Consider the following 22,350-nt stretch of genomic DNA (forward strand, 5'->3'; position numbering starts at 1 on the left):
TCCAGACCTCTATGATGACTTCTCCCGGTCACAGCCCATTTCTGCAGTTTGCCGCTCAGATGTCTTCAGCTTCTCACTTTTCCAACATTTCTACACCTATAAATAAAGATAAAGTTATCATTATACCACACACTACGCCCCTAAATATAATAGCGCCATACACTGCACCTCTAATTATAATAGCACCATAAACCGTGTCCCACACACACACACACATACACACACACAGACACACACACACTGTGCCCCCTGTAGATAGTGCCTGCCATAGAGCCCCCTGTAGATAGTGCCGCCGTACAGCCCCCTGTAGATAGTGCCCCCATATAGCCCACCCCTGTATATAGTGTCCCACAAATAGCTCCCCCTATAGTGCTCTACAGATAGCTCACCCCTGTATATAGCCCACTGTAGCTATAGCCCAGCCCTGTATATAGTGCTCCACGTATAGCCCAACCCTGTATATATCCCCCTGTAGATATAGCCCACCCCTGTATATAGTGCTCCACAGATAGCGCACCCCTGTATATAGCCTATGTCCTATGGACACAGGTACAATTATAGTGCAGGAGGAGGTGGCGCTGGCGCCCCCTCTAAGTTGCGCCCGGGCCCCGCCTGGCCCCCCCTAGCTACGCCCCTGCTATTACATACAGTGCATTCAGAAAGTCTTCAGACCCTTTCACTTGTTTCACAATTTATGTTGAGTCATTGTGCTAAAATAAAAAAAGCACGTTTCCCCATCATTCTGCACTCAATACCTCATAAGAACTAAGTGAAAACAGCATTTTAGAATTTTTTTGCACATTTATTAATAATGTAAAACTCAAATTTTGCATAGACATAAGTATTCAGACCTTTTGCTATGACATTTTAAATTTATCTCTGAGGGCCTCCCATTTCTCTAGATCATCTTTGAAATGTTTCTACACATTGATTAGCGTCCACCTGTGGTAAATTCATTTGATTGGACATAATTTTTAAAGACACACCCCTGTCTATATAAGGTCACACAGCTGACAATGCATACCAGAGCAAAAACCAAGCCATGAGAAGGAAAGAACTGCCTGTAGAGCTCATAGACAGGATTGTGCGGAGGCACAGATCTAGAGAAAGGTGCAAAAAAAAAATTCTGCTGCCATGAAAGTTCCAAAGAGCACAGTGGCCTCCATAATTCCTAATGAAAGTCTGGAACAACTAGGACACTTCCTAGAGCTGACCGCCCCACCAAACGAAGTAATTGTAGGAAAAGGGTCTTGCTAAGAGTGGTGACCAAGAACCCAATGGTCACACTGTCTGAGCTCCAAAGATCCTGTGTGCAGATGGGAGAAACTTCCAGAAGGTCAACCATCACTGCAGCACTCCACCAATCTGGACTTTATGGCAGAGTGGCCAGAAAGAAGCCTCTCCTCCGTAAAAGTTTGCAAAAATCACCTAAAGGACTCTCAGACTGTGAGAAACAAGATTCTGAGGTCTGACCAAACTAAGATTGAACTTTTTGGCCTCAAATCTAAGCGTCATATCTGGAGGAAACCAGGCACTGTTCATCACCTGCCCAATACCATTCCTACAGTGAAGACAAAGGAAAGTGAGGCAGCACTACCAAATGAGTGAAAAAAATAAATGATCCTTTAATTCCACGTGCGACGTTTCAGCTCAGTGTGAGCCTTTCTCAAGCATTGCTTGAGAAAGGCTCACACTGAGCTGAAACGTCGCACGTGGAATTAAAGGATAATTTTTTCACTCATTTGGTAGTGCTGCCTCACTTTCCTTTGTCTATACTGAAGGGTCATTCGGACTATGACCTAAGAGACGTGCACCCATCTTATTTCTGTCCGGTGCTGCTGATCTATACCTTCCTACAGTGAAGCATGGTGATGGCAGCATCATGCTGTGGGGGTGTTTTTCGACGGCTGCAACAGGGAGACTGGTCAGGGAAGGATGGATGGAGCAAAGTACAGAGATATTTTTAATGTAAACCTGATTCAGAGTGCTCTAGACCTCAGACTGGGCTGAAGGTTCACCTTACAGTAAGACAATGACCCAAAGCACACAGCCCAGACAACACAGGGGTGGCTTAGGGACAACTCTTTGAATGTCCTTAAGTGGCCCCGACTTGAACCCAATTGAACATCTCTGGAGAGACCTGAAAATGTCTGTCCACCGACGGTCACCATCCAACCTGACAGAGCTTGACAGGATCTACAGAGATGAATTGGAGAAAATCCCCAAATACAGGTGTGAAAACTTTGTGGCATCATACCCAAGAAGACTGGAGGCTGTTATCACTGCCAAAGGTTCTTCAACTAAGTACTGAGTGATGGGTCTGAATACTTACGTCAATGCAATATTTTATTTTTCCATTTCAATAAAGCAGCAAAGATTACTAACATTCTGATTTCACTTTGTCATTATTGTATGATTTTTATTTAATTTTATCACAAGGCCTCAACATAGCAACATAGCAAAATATGAAAAAATGTAAAGGGTCTGAAGACTTTCCGAATGCTTTGTAAATAGAAGCTGCAGCAGCATGATGGACATTATACAGCAGTATTAAGCACTGTAGCTGTGAATGCAGCATTGGAGTGAGATATAACACTCACCAGAAGCTGCAGCAGCATCTCTGTCTGTGTCTTTCTCCCTCTCCATGGACTTCTGTGGGCAGCTGTAAACTGACCCCTCAGTGAGCTGATAGTCTGTCTTGTCAGAGTAAATTCAGAGTTTTTTGAATAGTTAGGAGAGGCGGGAGCTTGATTGTAGAGAAAGAGGCGTTTTTCTCTAATAAGATATATATGGTAGTTACAGCAGAGGAAGCGTAATCTCGTTGTAACCTGTCATCTACAGCGTAATCTTGCGAGATTACGCTTCCTCTGCTAACTACCACAGAAACCGTAACGAAGTGCAGGGATTGTGAATAGACATCCTGTGGAATGTATATTCACTGTCTAAACACTTCAGTATTGTTAATGTGTTAGTATAAGACAGCACATAGCGATCTAACAGGATCTAACAGGATCGCTGAGTAATTGAATGGAGAGGAGTGCATGATGCCGATTGGTCAGCGTCATACACTCCTCTGTACAACGCCCACTTGGTCTAAAGTAAAAACATGCCCACTTGGGAATTAAGCAACTCAGTAGCATAAATCTAAAATCGCTAATAAAGTGGTGAAAATAGATCGTTTTTTTTAAATAAAAAGCACTGCTGTCACCTACATTATAGCGCCTTATGTAGGAGATCGGGCACTTATAACGTGGTGACAGAGCCTCTTTAAGAAGCAGTAGTACCCCTTTTTATACTTCTTTATTATAGCATGATTTTTTTTTCTTCCGAAAGTATATAAATAATTAGGACCAGCCGCACCATATGTTTTTTTTAAATGTTTTAATGATATACTTAAATGGGCTGTCTCATAAAGACAACCGCTTTTTTTTTTTAAAAGGGAGCCGGCGCGGCAATCAGCTGATCGCCACAGGTACAGCTTCTATACCCCCTGACGATTAGCTGTTATCACAGCCAGCCACACGTTTACACACATGCGACAGCTGTAGGGGAAACGTAACATTACATACCAGCCAGTCAAATGAATTGCCATCTATGTAATGCATAATCGCGCTGGGTTCGCCAGAGCAGGATCCCTCTTCGCTAATGTATATATGTAGAGATGAACCCGGTTTCGGTCCGAACTTCCGGTAAAGTTCGGTTCGCAGCGAATCCGAACTTCACCGGGTTCGGCCGAACCCGTTTTGACCGAACCCGGTCAAAAACATTATACAAATCGGCAGCCACTTATCTCTATCAATCACTGATAGAGAAAAGAGGCTGCTGATTAAAAATAAAATAAAAAGCATTTCATACGTACCCGGTCGTTGTCTTGTTGACGAGTCCCTCTTCTTCCTCCAGTCCGACCTTTTCTGACGCGGCAGCCTGTGATTGGCTGCAGAGGCCTCTGCAGCCTGTGATTGGCTGCAGAGGCCGCGGCAGCCTGTGATTGGCTGCAGCGCTCACAAGGCTGCATCGTCATCAAGGAATGTCGGGCCGGATGTCGAGAGGGACGCGTCACCAAGGCAACGGCCAGGAGACCGGACTGGAGGAAGCAGAAAGTTCTCGGTAAGTATGAACGTCTTTTTTTTTACAGGTACTGTGATCGGTAGTCACTGTCCAGGGTACTGAAACAGTTACTGCCGATCAGTTAACTCAGCACCCTGAACAGTGACTATTTAGTGTATGTGCACACACACTAATTACGTCCGTAAATGACGGACGTATTTCGGCCGCAAGTACCGGACCGAACACAGTGCAGGGAGCCGGGCTCCTAGCATCATACTTATGTACGATGCTAGGAGTCCCTGCCTCTCTGCAGGACAACTGTCCCGTACTGTAATCATGTTTTCAGTACGGGACAGTAGTTCCACGGAGAGGCAGGGACTCCTAGCATCGTATATAAATATGATGCTAGGAGCCCGGCTCCCTGCAGGGTGTTCGGTCCGGTACTTGCGGCCGAAATACGTCCGTCAATTACGGACGTAATTAGTGTGTGTGCACATACCCTTACTGACGTCGCCTAGCAACGCTGCCGTAATGACGGGTGCACACATGTAGCCACCCGTCATTACGGGGCCTCATGCACACGACCATAAAAACACCCGTTATCACGGGTCGTAATTACGACCCGAAATAGCGGGCCCATAGACTTCTGTTAGCCACGGGTACCTTCCCGTTTTCTCACGGGAAGGTGCCCGTGCCGTTAAAAAGATAGAACATGTTCTATTTTTTTATTTTACGGGCCGTGCTCGTAATTACGACTCGTAACTACGAGCACGGCCGGCCGGCCACGGGCAGCCGGCCGCTTTTGCGAACCGTGCTGTCATTATAATTATAGCAGCACGGCCCGTAAAATAGAAAAATAGAACATGTTCTATTTTTTTAACGGCACGGGCACCTTCCCGTGAGAATACGGAAAGGTACCCGTGGGTAACAGAAGTCTATGAGCCCGTTATTGCGGGTCGTAATTACGACCCGCAATAACGGGTGTTTTTACGGTCGTGTGCATGATGGGAGCACGGCTCGGAAAAACGAACGGCTGCCCGTGCTCATCTCCTGAAATAATCTGTGCTGCCTTAAACTCTGTGGACAGGTCAGGATCCTGTTTCTTTTAAATGCTGCTAGGGAACCCGCTCGATCCACTATATAAGGCTACGCTACAGTGCAGCATTTAAAAGAAACAGGATCCTGACCTGTCCACAGAGTTTAAGGCAGCACAGAGTATTTCAGGAGATGAGCGTGCAGATTCAGTGCTGTTGTGAACTCTGCTCTTACCATTACGTAGCTCTCAGTCTGTTATCTCTCCTCCACTCCTGTCCTCAAGAACACCTTCACATGATTGGCAAGTCACCACGTAATGGTAAGAGCAGAGTTCACAGCAGCACAGAGTATTTCAGGAGATGAGCGTGCGGATCTTGTGCGTGGTGGTGACTTGCCAATCATGTGAACGTGTTATAGAGGACAGGAGTGGAGGAGATGTAACAGACTGAGCTACGTAATGGTAAGAACAGAGTTCACAGCAGCACAGAGTATTTCAGGAGAGGAGCGTGCAGATTCAGTGCTGCTGTGAACTCTGCTCTTACCATTACGTAGCTCAGTCTGTTACCTCTCCTCCACTCCTGTCCTCAATAACACCTTCACATGATTGGCAAGTCACCACCCCGCACAAGATCCGCACGCTCATCTCCTGAAATACTCTGTGCTGCTGTGAACTCTGCTCTTACCATTACGTGGTGACTTGCCAATCATGTGAAGGTGTTCTGGAGGACAGGAGTGGAGGAGAGGTAACAGACTGAGAGCTACGTAATGGTAAGAGCAGAGTTCGCAGCAGCACTGAATCTGCACGCTCATCTCCTGAAATACTCTGTGCTGCCTTAAACTCTATGGACAGGTCAGGATCCTGTTTCTTTTAAATGCTGCACTGTAGCGCAGCCTTATATAGTGGATCGAGCGGGTTCCCCAGCAGCATTTAAAAGAAACCGTGTTTGTGTATGTGTGTGTTTGTGTATATATGTGTGTTTGGGTATGTGACTTTGTCTGTTTTTGTTTTTATATGTGTGTGTGTATATATGGGTGTGTTTGTGTATATGTGTTTTGTGTATATGTTTGTGTATATATGGGTGTATTTGTGTATATGTTTGTGTGTAGATGTTTGTGTGTGTTTTTGTATATGTGTATATGTGTGTATATGGGTGTGTGTTTGTGTGTATATATGGGTGTGTTTGTGTATATGTGTTTGTGTATATGTGTGTTTGGGTATGTGTGTTTTTGTTTGTATATGTGTTTGTGTATATGTGTTCGTGTATGTGTGTATAACTGTGTGTGTGTGTGTTTGGATATGTGTGTTTTTGTTTGTATATGTGTGAGTTCGTGTATATGTGTGTGTTTGTCTGTTTATGTGTGTGTGTATATCTTGTTGTGTTTGTGTATATATGTGTGTGTCTGTGTATGGTTGTTTGTTTGTGTGTGCGTGTATATATGTGTGTAGGTGAGTAGAAGTATTGGTATTGTTCACATTGATAACTGTTTTTTTATGTTGTTGCAGATTTTGATGTACCGATTGGACTACATCTACGATTCGTTGGACTACTGCGTAGATCTGCGTTTTTTCAAATTTTAATAAAATGGTTAACGAGGGTTTTGTTGGGGATTTCTTATTTCAATAAAAAAGAATTGTCTTTGTGTTTTTTTTTCAAACTTTATTAGTACCTAGATAATGGCAGTTGGCTGATTGACAGCGTCCATTATTAAGGCGGTACTTAGTGTTAGCCGGTGCAGAGGCTAGCACTAACCACCCATTATTACCCCGGTACCCACCACCACCAGGGGTGCCGGGAAGAGCTTGGTACGATCCAGTACCCGACCATCTGTTGTGATGGTCGGGTACTGGGGCGGCCGTAGGCTGGTATTATGAGGCTGGGAAGGGCCAAAATCAGTGGACCTTCCCACCCTTGTAATGCTAGGCTGCTGCTGCTGTGTTGTATCGGGCTGGTTATAAAAATGGGGGGGACCCCCACGTCGTTTTTTTTTTGGAATTTAACAAATTTAGCAATAGACGGGTCCCCCACATTTTTAATAACCAGCCATATACAAGGCCGCAGCAGTCTGGCATTACATGGGTGGGAAGGGCCACTGGTTTTGTCCATTCCCAGGCTAATAACACTGTGTTGTATGTGGCTGGTTATGATAAATTGGGTGGAACCCCATGTCTTTTTAAAAAAAAAATGTAAATAAATAAATAATTTAAAAAAATGACGTGGGGTCCCCCCCACTTTTATAACCAGCCAGATACAACACAGCAGCAGCAGCCTAGCATTACAAGGGTGGGAAGGTCCACTGTTTTTGGCCCTTCCCAGCCTCATAATACCAGCCTGCGGCCGCCCCAGGGCCCGACCATCACAACAGATGGTCGGGTACTGGATCGTACCTGGCTCTTCCCGGCACCCCTGGTGGTTTTGGGTACCGGGGTAATAATGGTGGTTAGTGTTAGCCTCTGCACCGGCTAACACTAAGCCTCGCCTTAGTAATGGATGTTGTCACTCAGACAGCGGCCATTACTAAAGTGATAGTAATAATAAAATTTGAAAAGAAAAAGACAAAGATATAGATAAAATATTTTATTGAAATAAAGCACCCCCAACACAACCCTCATTAACCATTTTATTGTAGAAAAAAAACCGTCATCGAAGTAGTCCTCGAAACCGACGTAGTCCAAACACCAAACCTGTAAAAAAAAAAAATAATGAAATAAAACATGTCGTAGGCTTAGATTCAGTTTAATGTGTGATACTGACTGTTATACCATGTATAGAAGCCTGCCGTGAAGTTGACTTAGATACAGGGCGCCAGCAGACAGTATCATACATGGCCATACATACATATATACAAATATACATACATATATACAAACATACATACATATATACAAGCATGCACATATATACATGCAAATATACATACATGCAAACATACACACATATATACATGCAAACTATCATACATACATGCATACACACACATGAAAACATACATACATACAAACAAACATGCAAAGATACATACATACATATATACAAGCATGCACAAATATACATGCAAACATAAATACATGCAAACATAATTACAAACATGCACATATATATATAAACATACATGCAAACATACATGCAAAAATAAAAACATGCAAACATACATACATGCACATATATACATACATACATGACAACATACATACAAACATACATGACAACATACATACATGCAAACATACATACATGCAAACATACATACACACATGCAAACATATATACATGCAAATATACATACAAACATGCACATGTATACATACATGCCAACATACATGCAAACATACATGCACATATATACATACATACATGACAACATACATACATGCAAATATACATACATACACACATGCACATATATACATACATGCCAACATACATGCACATATATACATACATGACAACATACATACATACATACATACATACATGACAACATACATACATATATATACATACACACATGCAAATATACATACAAACATGCATACATACATGCAAACATACATTCATGCAAACATACATGCAAACATACATACATACATACAAATATACATACACACATGCACATATATACATACATGACAACATACATACATACATGACAACATACATGCAAAAATACATACATGCAAACATACATACATACATGCAAATATACATACAAACATGCACATATATACATACATGCCAACATACATGCAAACATACATGCACAGATATACATACATACATACATGCCAACATACATACATGCCAAAAAATAATAATAATACGTTCATACTTACTTTCCTCCTGTCCGGCCTCCAGCGATGACGTTTCATCCATGTCGCCGCTGCAGCCTGTGATTGGCTGCAGAGGCGGTCACGTGGGATGAAGCGTCATCCTGACGTGCGTGACCGCCACTACAGCCTGTGATTGGCTGCAGCGGCGAAAGGGATGAAACGTCATCGCTGGAGGCCGGACAGGAGGAAAGTAAGTACGAACGTATAATTTTTATTTTTTTATTACATAAAAATGGTATTTTCCGCGCGCCGAGCATGTACTGTGAAGGTTGCTGAAAGAGTTAGTGCAGCCCATTAACTCTATCAGCACCCTGGACAGTAGCATGCTCGGCGCACGTAAGTGACAGGTTCGGTCAGAACTAGTTCGGTCCGAACCGAACTTTTTTGTGAAATTCGGCGAACTAGCCGAACCGAACTTTTGATAAGTTCGCTCATCTCTATATATATGCCCTAACAGGGTATATGGTCAGGGTTTGTGGTTGTTAGACAAGCCCTTTAACTGTACTCCAGAGAATATTCAGTGACTGGGTGTCATCCCCTGACTAGTACCTTACAAGTCTTTATGCCATTATTTGTGATTAGAAGTTGGACCTTCCGGAAACTTATGTTACTATCAGTCAGAATACAATAACTGCAAATGAGAGATCTCTATTTATCTAATAAATTAATTACGTGATTTCTAAAAGAAATTGGCTGTGCTTTTGATGATAAAGGTATGTCAAAGTGGTGCATTAATTTATTTGGTGTTCAATTACTGTAATGAATGTAGATCACTATGTAAAGATTTTTCGATTTGACATTATACCGTCAAAAGGCCAGATTAAATCTATAGTGTTTCAAAGCGGAAAATAAAATAAAACATGAACACGTGCAATTGGGTGATTCCTTTTTATGTGAACCATATAATATACATTTTATACAGCTGTTGTTTCAGTTGAATTTGAACCTACAAAACCAACGGTGCTATAAAGCAGCAGTGATGCCCAATGAGACATTGATGATCCTTGCAAAAGCAATGAAAAATATTTAAGCATATACAGATATAGCCATCTTTATCTTGACTTTGATAACTTGCTGTAGCGTGATAACAACAAAAGCTATTGAAAAGCCATTGAAAAGTCAAGTTGTAGTTTCCTGATACTATTTAATGCGTTAAAAGCCAAGATAAAGATTGCTACATCTGTACACAGAGAGATTGTATAGATAGGTAAACCAAGTTAGCTCCAGCTTATCCAAAGAACGCTTGGTTTATATAGGAACAGTGCTGGTCACCAAAGCAAATGTTTTGTAATACTTATGTAACTAGTCCATGAGAACACATTTGCAACATGATGCGTTGTCCTGCAGAAGATATATATTAAAAAGATTTGGAGGGAGCAGTAATAGCCATAAAAGAATGAAGTTCAGCATTGACAATTTATGAGTAGCCAATGTTATCCAGAGGGACCTGAAGATTTCAAGACCAGTTTACATTTTTAGATTATTCAGTATGAGTGGACATATTATGACCTTTACCACCTACAAATTAGAGCACAGAGGCAGGAGTTTGTTTCTATTTGATTTATTTTTGATCAACCTTGTTGGAATATTTACGGAAAATGTTGAGACCTTCTGCTATAAGCCACAGTGAAACATAAATACATTTAAACGTTTCTACAATCTTATATTCAATAGTGGTCTATCTACTGTATTGGTACATTTAGAAAATGGCTAAGTATCAATAGTATAATTTTGATTAAAAAAAATCCCTGCAACATTAACGTTTTTATGTATATTAATACTACAAAATTAGCTCTGCTCTATGTCAAGGACATTTATATAATAGCTCTGAGTGTTTTTAATATTTATTAATATATTTCAATTCTTTCATCTCTATGCAAGAGCATAGTCAAATTGTCCTTTTTCAAGTCCATCAACTCCATCTGCCCAGGTAGAAGTTGGCATACTGCGGTACGGATCAAGAAGAATCCTAAAACACCTGACGATGAGCACACCCAAGATAATGAATAAAAGAATCACAAAGGCAAATGTCGTCTTCTGCTCCAGTGTGATGGATGAGCCATAGGATACATTTAACGTGGGTAACATTGTAGAGGGCAAAGTCTCTCCATCCATTGTCCAGGAAAATGGAAATAAGCAATTCCACAAAGTCTTTTTCTTCTTCATTACTTCCCCAAATTCATGATGGAAATATTTTGACTTGAACTGGGAATCTAGTAAATAGAGAAAGTCCAAAAGGTCAGTTTTAAAATGTACTTTCAGTATGTTACAGTATTCGGTAACAATACTACAGGTGTTATATTTTTGGATTTATACAATATGTGAATTTTTTTAGAAAAAAATACCGAACTTATTTCACTTTGCCCACATGAATATAATTTTCAAAATTATTATTATTTTAATTTTTTCCACTGTTATTTTTATGCTGGCCATACACATTGAGGGTGGATTTAAACGAGCGTGTGCGTTTTGCGTGCGCAAAAGGCACTTAACAGCTCCGTGTGTCATCAGATAGGACACTCCATTTGGATGTTTGTAAAGAAAAAAGCACATGGTGCTTTTCTGTTTCCAAACATACTTTTGACTGCTGTTGCGCGAATAATGCGTGTCCCACTGAAGTACTTCCGTGTGGTTCGCATGATTTTCACGCACACATTGACTTCAATGTGTGCGTGATGTGCGAAAAATGCAGAAATATAGGACCTGTCGTGAGTTTTACGCAGCGGACTCACGCTGCGCAAAAATCACTGACAGTCTGCACGGCCCCATAGACTAATATAGGTCCGCGCGTTGCACGGACGTATATCACGTTCGTGTAAATCCGCCCTGATATTATGTTTTACAGTTGGCCTCTTAGGCCCCATGCACACGGCTGTATTTTTCATCCATAATTATAATTTCTATTGGCTACGGACACCTTTCTGCATTTTTACGGATGGGTGTCTGTGCTGAAAAAATGATAGAAACATTCCTATTCTTGTCTGTAATTACAGCACAGACTCTCCCATAGAAGCCTATGGGCGCTTCTGTAAATACGGACGGCTACGGATGTGCATCCGTAAACCGTCTGTATTTACGGAAACGTTTCTATGCAACATGTTGGTGACATCATTTGCAGCCTCCTTTTTTTTTTACGTCTCTGTATATACGGATCAAATACGGATGCATTACGGACCGTATTTACGGACATCCTTCCGTATATACGGATAAAATATGGATGACTACGTATCCATATTTACGGAAAGATGAAAATATGGTCGTGCATGGGGCCTTACTAATAAAGATACTGAGGATGTTATCAGCCAAGCCGGTATTGTGTTGCCAGCACCATAGTGGCAACAATCTGTACTAGGTGGTAAAATACTCCATCTACATCTGAAAAAGAATGTCCCTCCAGGTTAATGATGAAAGTTTTATAGGATCTAAACTAGCACTCCAGGAAAATGTTCATAACTAGTCAAATAGACATACTTAGGTCATTTAACATACTAGGACCTTTAATCTTTCTTTCTGTTTCCAACGTGGTCCGTACACTACACTATAGAACCTTGATACCACAAGAAATAACTTCTGCATGTTACTGGATTGTACAGTAGATGTTGCCAGAACGATGCCCCCCTTTCTGACATCTGCAGCTGCCTATGTACTACGCAACTTCCTGCTCTGCCCGCCCCATGCATGCACTCTGCACATAAAACTTTAATTTGGCAACTTGCCTAAAGTGTTAAGGATCTATAGTGTTTTGTCAGGGTAGCTTCCTTCTCCCTGTTATTTCACACCGAATAACCACCTCCGTAAGTTGGAATCTGAGTGCATGCGTGGAAAAATATACCAGGAGACAAGTTGGTACAGATCCTCCCTCAGTGAAGTAGGAAGTTCAAAACAAGAACAAAGAAAGAAACACAATCTCCTCCCTAGAGATGTGGGACGTGTTTAAGCCCCATCGGCTCTATTCAGCTGTAAGTTCTTCTGCACACTCCTCTTGCATTCCAGGGGCGGTGTCTACATAGGTGTGTCCCTCATGTAGGCTCTTTTGTGTTCCATAGATCCAATCTCTTTGTGAAATATACATATATATATATATATATATATATATATATATATATATATATATATATATATATGTAAGGATAATATTTTTGCAAACAATATACATATTAATGATCCCTGAAAGTTTGCCAAGCACTTTGGAAACTTGTATTTTAAGAGTGAATAAATTAACACCCCTGGAATGTTAAATGGCTTTGTGGGGTCAGCAACCTTTAGCACTCCAGCTGTTCTGAAACTACTACTCCCAGCATGCACTGGCCGCCAATAGCTTAATTATTCCAGCCAAAGGCTGTCAGGGCACGCTCGGAATTGTAGTTTCACAACAGCTGGAGTGCCGAATGTACTTAACCCCTTAATGACAGGCCAATTTTCTTTTTTTCATTTTCGTTTTTTCCTCCCCGCCTTCCGAAAGCCATAACTTTTTTTATTTCTTCGTCGACATAGCCATATGAGAGCTTTTTTGCGGGACACGTTGTAGTTTTTCACGGCACCATTTAATGTACCATATAATGTACTGGGAAACTGTAAAAAAATTATTTGTGGGGTGAAATGGGCAAAAAAATGTGATTGCACAATTTTTTTGGGGTTTTGTTTTCACGATGTTTAAATTGCGGTACACACTACATGTTCACTTTATTCTATGGGTTGATACGTATACGGTGATACCAAATTTATATTTTTTTATGTTTTACCACTTTTATAAACTAATTGTTAAAAAAATATTGTTTTGTGTCGCCACATTCTGAGAGCCATAACTTTTTTATTTTTCCGTCGATTGAGCGATGTGAGGGCTTATTTTTTGTGGGCCGAGCTGTAGTTTTTATTGCTGTTATTTTGGGGTACATGCAACTTTTTGTTCACTTTCTATTCCATTTTTTTTGAGGAGCTAAAATGACCAAAAAACAGCAACTTGGGTTTTTGTTTTTTTAACGGCGTTCACCGAGCAGGTTAAATAACATTATATTGTAATAGTTCAGACTTTTACAGACGTGTGGATACCAGTTATGTTAACTTTTATTTTTTTTAACGTTACTTTAGGGAAAAAATGGGGAAAAGTTGTTTTTTTTAACTTTCAATATTTTTTTATTTTTGGAACTTTCTTTAAGTATTTTTTACACTTTTCATTAGTCCCCTTAGAGGATTTGAACCAGCGATTATTAGATCGCTAGTGCAATACACTGCAACACTAATGTATAGCAGTCAATTTTACAGGCTCCTGTTAAGCCCTGCCAGAGGCAGGGCTTGGCAGGGGCAGGGCTTAACAGAAGCAGAAAGAAGGCAGACCTGGGGGCCTTCATTAGGCCCCTGGGCTGCCATGACAACCATCGGCAGCCGGTAAACGACGCGGAGAGGGGGCAATCGGCTGTTGGAGGGAGCCATCCCCTTTCTAGTGGCTTAGATGCCACGGTTGCTATTGACCGCGGCGTCTAAGTGATCTGTGTTTCTGGCCGTTAGTGTAAGGTGTCAGATGTAATACACAGCTGACACCCGCAGTGTATGGAGCGGGCTCAGCACGTGAGCCCGCTCCATACTTCAACCCCCGCACCAGGACATATGGGAACGTCCTGGTGCATTAAGGGGTTAACTGTTGATATTTCTTCATTATTAGCAGTTCGGGTTAGTACTAGACATCACAGTTTGTGAGAAAAGAGCGAAATAAGCAGATGACTAAAATGCACTGCTTAAAGTTTACAACTACGTCATTTTTAGGTCCAAAATTCTACACTGATTAATCTCTTATATCTTCATAGTGGTAGAATCTGTGTTTTTCTGATACAGAGCTCCAAATCTCCTACATGCAGTAGACATAGATTTACATTAGATCTGTCACAAGAGCATGCTGCTTTGTGTAAGGGCAGCATAGTATGGGGAAGGGTCGCCAAAACGGTACAAAAAAAATTGTGCCATTCGGCTAATAGGAGCGTTTAAAGAATACACGGGAATCATAGTTATGAATCCGGTGTATTCATTAGAGGAGCACACCCCGCCTACTCTCGCCTTCCTTCCAGTGCTAGATGGGCTGCTGAGTATGCAGATACAAAACAGTCAACTGTCAATCAGTGCCAAAAGGGGCGGAGGAAGCCCTCACCTCAGCAATACACTGGACTTATAACTGTGAGTCCGGTGTATTATTTGAATGCTCTTATTAACCAGAGCACCAAGAGCACAATATATTTTTGTGCCGTTTTGGCTAATAAGAAAGCCAAATGGTCCCCATACTATGGTGCCCTTATACAATGCAGCATGGTTTGATGACAGATCCACTTTAAAACATGACATTATGCAGTTATCTACAATGCTCCCTCTAGTGATAGCTGTAGGTAGCCAACAGCTTTTCTTTGTCTATGCAAGGAATTAGGAGCTGTTTTAGAAAAACGAACGCTATAAAAATAATTTAAGAAATGAATGAGCACAGCATTTTGCACAAAAAACTTTCATTGTTTAACTTTTTTGCCAGGTGTACTTTTTCTATGTTTCATACATGTTTTTATATAAAAGTTTTTTTTGTTTTGTTTATTTAAACACTATAATATGAACCCGCATGCATAGCAGAATATAAAACAGGGACACAAAAAGGATACAACATAAGGCCTCATTTACACGAGCGTGTGCGTTTTGCGCGCGCAAAAAACGCTGCGTTTTGCGCGCGCAAAAGGCACTTGGCAGCTCCGTGTGTCATCCGTGTATGATGCGCGGCTGCGTGATTTTCGCGCAGCCGCCATCATAGAGATGAGGCTAGTCGACGCCCGTCACTGTCCAAGGTGCTGAAAGAGCTAACTGATCGGCAGTAACTCTTTCAGCACCCTCGACAGTGAATGCCGAACACAATATACACCAACCTGTGAATAAAAAAGACTTTCATACTTACCAAGAACTTCCTGCTTCCCCCAGTCCGGGCTCCCGGCCGTTGCCTTGGTGACGCGTCCCACTCTTGTCATCCGGCCCCACCTCCCAGGATGACGCCGCAGTCCATGAGACCGCTGCAGCCTGTGATTGGCTGCAGCCTGTGCTTGGCCTGTGATTGGCTGCAGCTGTCTCTTTGACTGAACTGTCATCCCGGGAGGTCGGACCGGAGTTATCGGTAAGTCAGAACGTCTTTTTTTTTTTACAGGTTCATGGATTTTCGGAGCGGAAGTCACTGTCCATGGTGCTGAACCAGTTTAACGCTTTCAGCACCGTGGACAGTGACTGTCTCCTGACGTCGCGTACCCGAACATTTTTTACCGGTTTCGGTCAAAACGAGTTTGGCCGAACCCGGTGAAGTTCGGTGCGCTCATCTCGAATTTGACACTCCGTTTGGATGTTTGTAACCAGAAAAGCACGTGGTGCTTTTCTGTTTACATTCAGGAGTTTGACAGCTCTTGCGTGATTTTCGCGCATGCAACGCAGGACCGTCAGTGTGGCATGCGTTGTTTTCACCCCCCCTTTGAAGTCAATGGGTGCGTGTTGCGTGAAAAACGCAAGAATATAGAACATGTCGTGAGTTTTACGCAACGCACTCACGCAGCGCAAAATTCACGCATCGTCTAAACAGCCCCATAGACTATTATAGGTGCGTACGACACGCGTGAAAAGCACGCGCGTCGCACGCGCGTATAATACGCTCGTGTAAATGAGGCCTAATACATAGTACATGGTCATTTGAAATCCCCCCTCAGGCATTGAAAGGGACTTGTCAGTTCTCCTGACATGTCTGTTTTAGTGAATACTGGTATTCCCCATAAAATAACAATTCTGGAACATCTTTTCTTAGAACTCTGCATTGGGCCATTTCTCTTTTTTTTCCTCCTGGAAATGTATGAATAAATTGACAACTTGGCATTATCATTCCCCTTGTCAATGGGATGTGTCCCTACAAATATGTCCAAGCAGTGCTTACAATATCCGACTGTGTAGGAACACGCCCTTTTGACGTGTGGAATACAAAACTATAAACACAGGGCTCGCAAACCACTCAAACCTAAAAGAAGTTTAAAACAAAAATTAAAAACAGATACCAAGCTAATTACTAAAGATGTAGACCGCAATTCTGGCTTGTAGTATGAAGCACCCTAATCTGATGAAGCCTTGAATAACAATTTTAGTACGAAAATTAGACAGTAAAAATAGTATACATGTAATAGTAAAGATGGCAATCATGGTAGGTGTAACTTAAAAAACATATAATGCTGATGATTACTGTAAAAACAGATGGGGATTTTTACTTCTAATACTGTCAGTTGAGAGTACAGAGAAGCTCAATAACATAGTGTTCATTCAACAGATACCATCAAGACACTTCACATTCTTCTTAGTACTAAATTTAGTAGTAGAGTAAAAAGGAAAAGCTCCAATCATTGTATCATTGCATCCCAACACTTGGATGGGTTTGGTGGGTCTTTGAGGAAAGACTCAGGGCAGACTAAGTGAATCTTTAGATTGTTATATGGTTATATAGTCAGCTTTGCTAAACACAACTTTATCTCAATAGCATGTAACAGGATTTTTTGTAATGCTGAGGTGGTATGAATATCCTCCAAGTACCGCCCACCGGGCACTTTAAGTCAAAAGTGCCAATTCTACTAGATAGATTGGGTAGTTTCTGGCAATTTTAACAATTTTCTCTCAAACAACTATTTTGGTACCTGTAAATGAGGAGGTACTGAGGTTCCCCCAATAAAATAGGTGAAACACTATAATACCAATCTGTTGACAAATATCATCAGGGACTTAGTTAAAGATCTATCTTACCAGTATACAGTATATACCTCAAAGATCCACCAACAATCAACAAGGGCTGGAATCGACAAGGTGTAGCATCTGCAAAGAGATTTTATGTTGTTTTCGTTTTTACATGGGTTTCTTCCAGGTTTCCTCCCATACTCCAAAAACAAGCTGATAGGTTTATTGGCTCCCAATAAAATTGTCTGTGTTGTGTGTGAGTACAATTGGACTGATAATAGCGGTTACAATCTATGAATAGTGTTTCAGAATAGGTTGCTGCTCAATAAGATATTGGAAAATAAATAATTCCTCAGCTAATTTCACCTCAACTATCTCTTTGTACCATCTACAATCATGATAGCTACCGTGTTTCTCCATGTTTCACCACACCCTTTCCTTATTCTTTCCATGTGTCTACTATATTATACAAGCAAGTCTCTAAGATGTTACACCAACTCTGCCCCTCGCACTACTTCAGATGGTGCCTCTGACAATAAAGCATCACACCAGTCTAGAGCATCACCCACTGCCTAATATTATACTGTAAGTCACAGTCTGGTCTGTCAAACATTATATCAGTCTGTGTTTTTAGCAGAAAATGTTACAATAATCATTATAGGGGTTTTTATTTGTACTAACTTGTACACAATCCCACAATCCTTCCCACTAAAAGAAGAAGCTCCTTATTAAAGTACCTTTTCTTTATTGTATAAATTCCTCTTTCTTTTATTTTAAAGGCTTCAGTTGCTTCATTACACCAACCTTACCCCTTTCATCAATGTACAGCACTAAGCACATCATAGCACTAAATAAGCAATGGAAGTAGGATCTTCCTGCTAGAGAATCCAGGAAGAAAAACATGGCTACAGGGCTAAGAAGCCAAAAGTTAAATATTTTAAAAGTAAGTTGATTCCATTTTAAATAAGAACAAGTGATTGTATATCAACATGTAAGGTCCTGTTCACATGAGCGTTCGGGTTCCGTTCATCGGTTCCGTTCAACCTTTCTGCCAGAGGAACCGATGAACGGAAAGCCGAATGGAAACTATCACTTCTGTTTGCATTACCATTGATTTCAATGGTAATGCTTCAGTTTCAGTATATTTCAGTTTGTTTCCGTTCCGTAAAGTTTCAGTTTTCTTCATGGAAACAAAAGCGCAGTCGACAGCAGTATTGTTTCCGCGGAAAAAAAATGTAAACTTTACGGAACAGAAAGAAACTGAAACTGATGCATGACCATTGAAATTAATCGTAATGCAAACGGAAACGAATGTTTCACTTTCCATTTATTGGTTCCTCTGACAGAGAGGTTGAATGGAACCGATGAACGGAAACCGAACGCTGATATGAACAGGCCCTAACTGTTGGCCAGCAGAATTAAAGGAGGGTGGAGGGTCTGGAGTACTTTTTTAAACCTATTTATGTTTTTTACTTGCTTCGCTCTACACTTTGCTCCTTACTAGACTGAATTGACTCATTTTCTCAAACTTTACCACCTCACCATAGTGACCTCTATGTATTTCACTTCAACCTATTACTTTCATTATCAACTACAAAATTATGGCAGTGTTTACCCTTCTACATGAAATATTGGTGAATGACTGGGGAATTTCAATAGTGTCCTAAAATACACATTTGCACAGACCTCTGTGTAGAGTTTTTGCCACAAGAATCAGAAACAGCTGGTCATCGGGTGTTTGATAAAATTAGTCCCTTGAAAGAAGAGCTATCCTTTCATCTGCTGTGCACCTCCCACCCAAACTTTGAAGTGACTGCTAGAGACATGGCCAGCATATTTGGGAGTACAGTTACTAAGGCAACTTTATGACTCCCAAAGCCCCCAAAGCATAGCTTCTATTTTAATTAATAGGAGTTATGCAGGAGAAGCTTTAAGCATTCAACAGTCACCACAGCTACTGTACCACCCAAGGATGACATATTTGCCACAAAAACTTAGTTGTGAAATGATAGTGACCCTTTAATGACATGATTGTCAGCTACTGTAAAAAAAGAGCTTTGTTGGATTAAAAGACGAACAAAATACAATATCTAGTGTCAATACTAAAACAAAGAATGATGTATAGTTAGATATGCAGACTAATATCCAATGTCTGGTTTAATATTCAGATCCACATTTATTGTCCACTTCAATATGCAGACCATATTAGGAGTACAACTTAATATGCAGACCACATCAAATGTCCTTATGAAAATTCAGACCACATCTGATGTCCAGTTTAAATATGAACTCATATAGTTTTCACTTAAATATACTATTATTGGGGACCAGATAAATATCTAACCATATATTGGGTACCCAGATAGATATACCAACTTCTACCCACTGTCCAGTTTTAAGGGTAGGTAAGATCTACTTGGCACCAAATATGGTTGAGCTTGTTGCATAGATGATAGATAGATAGATAGATAGATAGATAGATAGATAGATAGATACATAGATCGTTAGATAGATAGATAGATATTAGAGTGATAGATAGAAAGATCGTAAGATAGATAGATATTAGATCGATAGAAAGATGGTAAGATAGATAGATATTAAATCGATAGACAGAAAGATAGTACAATAGATAGATAGATTCAAACGTCAGGAATTCACAATATCTCAGCTTCATTGACCCCTGTGAGGCTTTATTCATAATTTACTTTTATGGCTAGTGTCCAAAATTCTCACCCACCCTTTATAATAGAAAACAAATCGTAATTTTTACATTTACACCAATTTTTTGCACCAAAAATTGCACATATTTTTAATACATTTGCCACATTATACTACTCGTCTCAGTCACTCCCCATTTTCGAAAAACTTTTCAAAACTGTCAAGGTAGGTATAAAAAGTGTATAAAATACATGATGAAATTGCTGATGACGTACTCACACGTGCAATTTGTGACAGAATCATCAAATTTTGCTTTGTATATCTTCTATAATGTTTTGATGTTCTGTGATAGTTTACTGCATCAATAACGAAGTTATTCTTGTTAAAAAGAAAAATAACAACAACGACAAAGAAATAAAAAAGAAATACCAAACCAATTATCTACTATTCATCTTTGCACATGTTACAATAAGTATTTTATGGTTACCTCTTTTACCACTCTGCACAAAACCAAACACCTTTTGGTAAAATAATGTCAAATAAACAAGAAAAAGATGAATTATACTCTTTTCTTGCTCATTACATTTTATATACATATTAGAAGGATAACACTAGAGTTTATAGCATTATATGATACAGACTATTCAACAGGAATATGTAATATCTTTGTAAAATGTTTAAATATCCTATACATATCTATTTTGGTCCTATTTAATAGTTATCTTCCACCACTTATTGTAATGTAACCAGAAGATATGATATTGTAAGTACATGAATTCTATAACTTTTTCATGCACAAACATGGCAGCTTGTTTACTTCAAGTAGGAAATGAAATCTTACTATCATTATATATATATATATATATATATCTGTGTGTGTATTTATAATTTTATAATTTTAGCTGTGTTATGTTTACAGGCACTATACAATGATCAATTATGTATTTACAATGGATATGCCGCAAATATGCCAAGTGCCCATCAATGGAACACAGTAAATTGTATAATCTAAACAGTGAGTTGTGAAGAATAACAATGATGATCTTTATTCATCATTATCAGGATATTCTGCCCACCCTAACCAAACCTTGCTACCTGAGAGGTAACAATCCGTTATTCTACACTGCTTGTTCTAATTATAGTATTACTATGACATGTATAATATATATATATTATATATATATATATATATATATATATATATATATATATATATATATATATCAATATATAGAGAAAATCGGACAATCATATACATATCCATTCTTAGATTTTGTTCGTATTATTTCCAGAAGATATGAATAAGTTATATCAATCACAGCTACAATAAGCCATGCAGAGTAAAACACATAAATAATACATATAAATAGAAAGGTAGAAAACGTATATCAGATGTTGTCACATTTTAGCATCCACCGGTTTACCTTGCTCTAGTCGATTGAAAACTTGGTCCATTCCCAGGCGTGTCAGTTATTTCTGATTATCCTCAAGTTGCATTTTCCAATTCATTTTCCACCCAGCATAAAGAGGGCAGCTTATAGCCAGACATTTTGGCTAGTGTGTTTGTAAAGCAATAAAATGGAAGTAACTTTTAGGTAGTCCAGCACTTAATGTTAGATGTCACAATCTGATGCTGTTACATGTTCTGAATAGCAGAGTCAGATTTCCATTCTATCTCAGCAGCCCTTCAGTTCAATGTATTCCATAGATGAGAAGCAGTTGTGCAGCCTGTCTGAATCCTCTTCAAAAGGACATTGAAATTCACAGGCAGTACAGACTTCGCAGGGTATTCCCACATCATACACAGCCATGCCATTATAAAACATACCTCTCCCACTTTATTGATTACTGTCAGCAATCAGCTTTTTTTTTTTCATTACTATTAGCACTCTTATGTCAGCCAGATTCATGTTGATCCCTATTTGTGTCCTTCAGTCTTGTCCACGAACATATCATTGAAACACGTATAAGGCATGTCACTTTATTTTGCTCCGCTATAAAATTAAATTGAAAAGAACTTAAGGATTGATTGTGTATGAAAAAGGATGCCACTCACAGTCCGCAGCCTC

General features: G+C 40.1%; 1 protein-coding gene across 1 annotated transcript; it reads right to left on the reverse strand.

The window, feature by feature from the left end:
• Window positions 1-10,343: 10,343 nt before the first annotated feature.
• CTXN3 (cortexin 3) lies at window positions 10,344-22,014 on the reverse strand. The gene is made up of 2 exons (XM_075854794.1): window positions 21,706-22,014; window positions 10,344-11,124 (listed from the first exon to the last, which is right to left on the reverse strand). Exons 1-2 carry the CDS (start codon window positions 21,734-21,736, stop codon window positions 10,784-10,786), a joined length of 372 nt encoding a protein of 123 aa, XP_075710909.1. The 5' UTR covers window positions 21,737-22,014; the 3' UTR covers window positions 10,344-10,783.
• Window positions 22,015-22,350: the final 336 nt, after the last annotated feature.

This window comes from Rhinoderma darwinii, chromosome 1 (assembly GCF_050947455.1).
Source record: "Rhinoderma darwinii isolate aRhiDar2 chromosome 1, aRhiDar2.hap1, whole genome shotgun sequence".
NCBI classification, from domain to species: domain Eukaryota; kingdom Metazoa; phylum Chordata; class Amphibia; order Anura; family Rhinodermatidae; genus Rhinoderma; species Rhinoderma darwinii.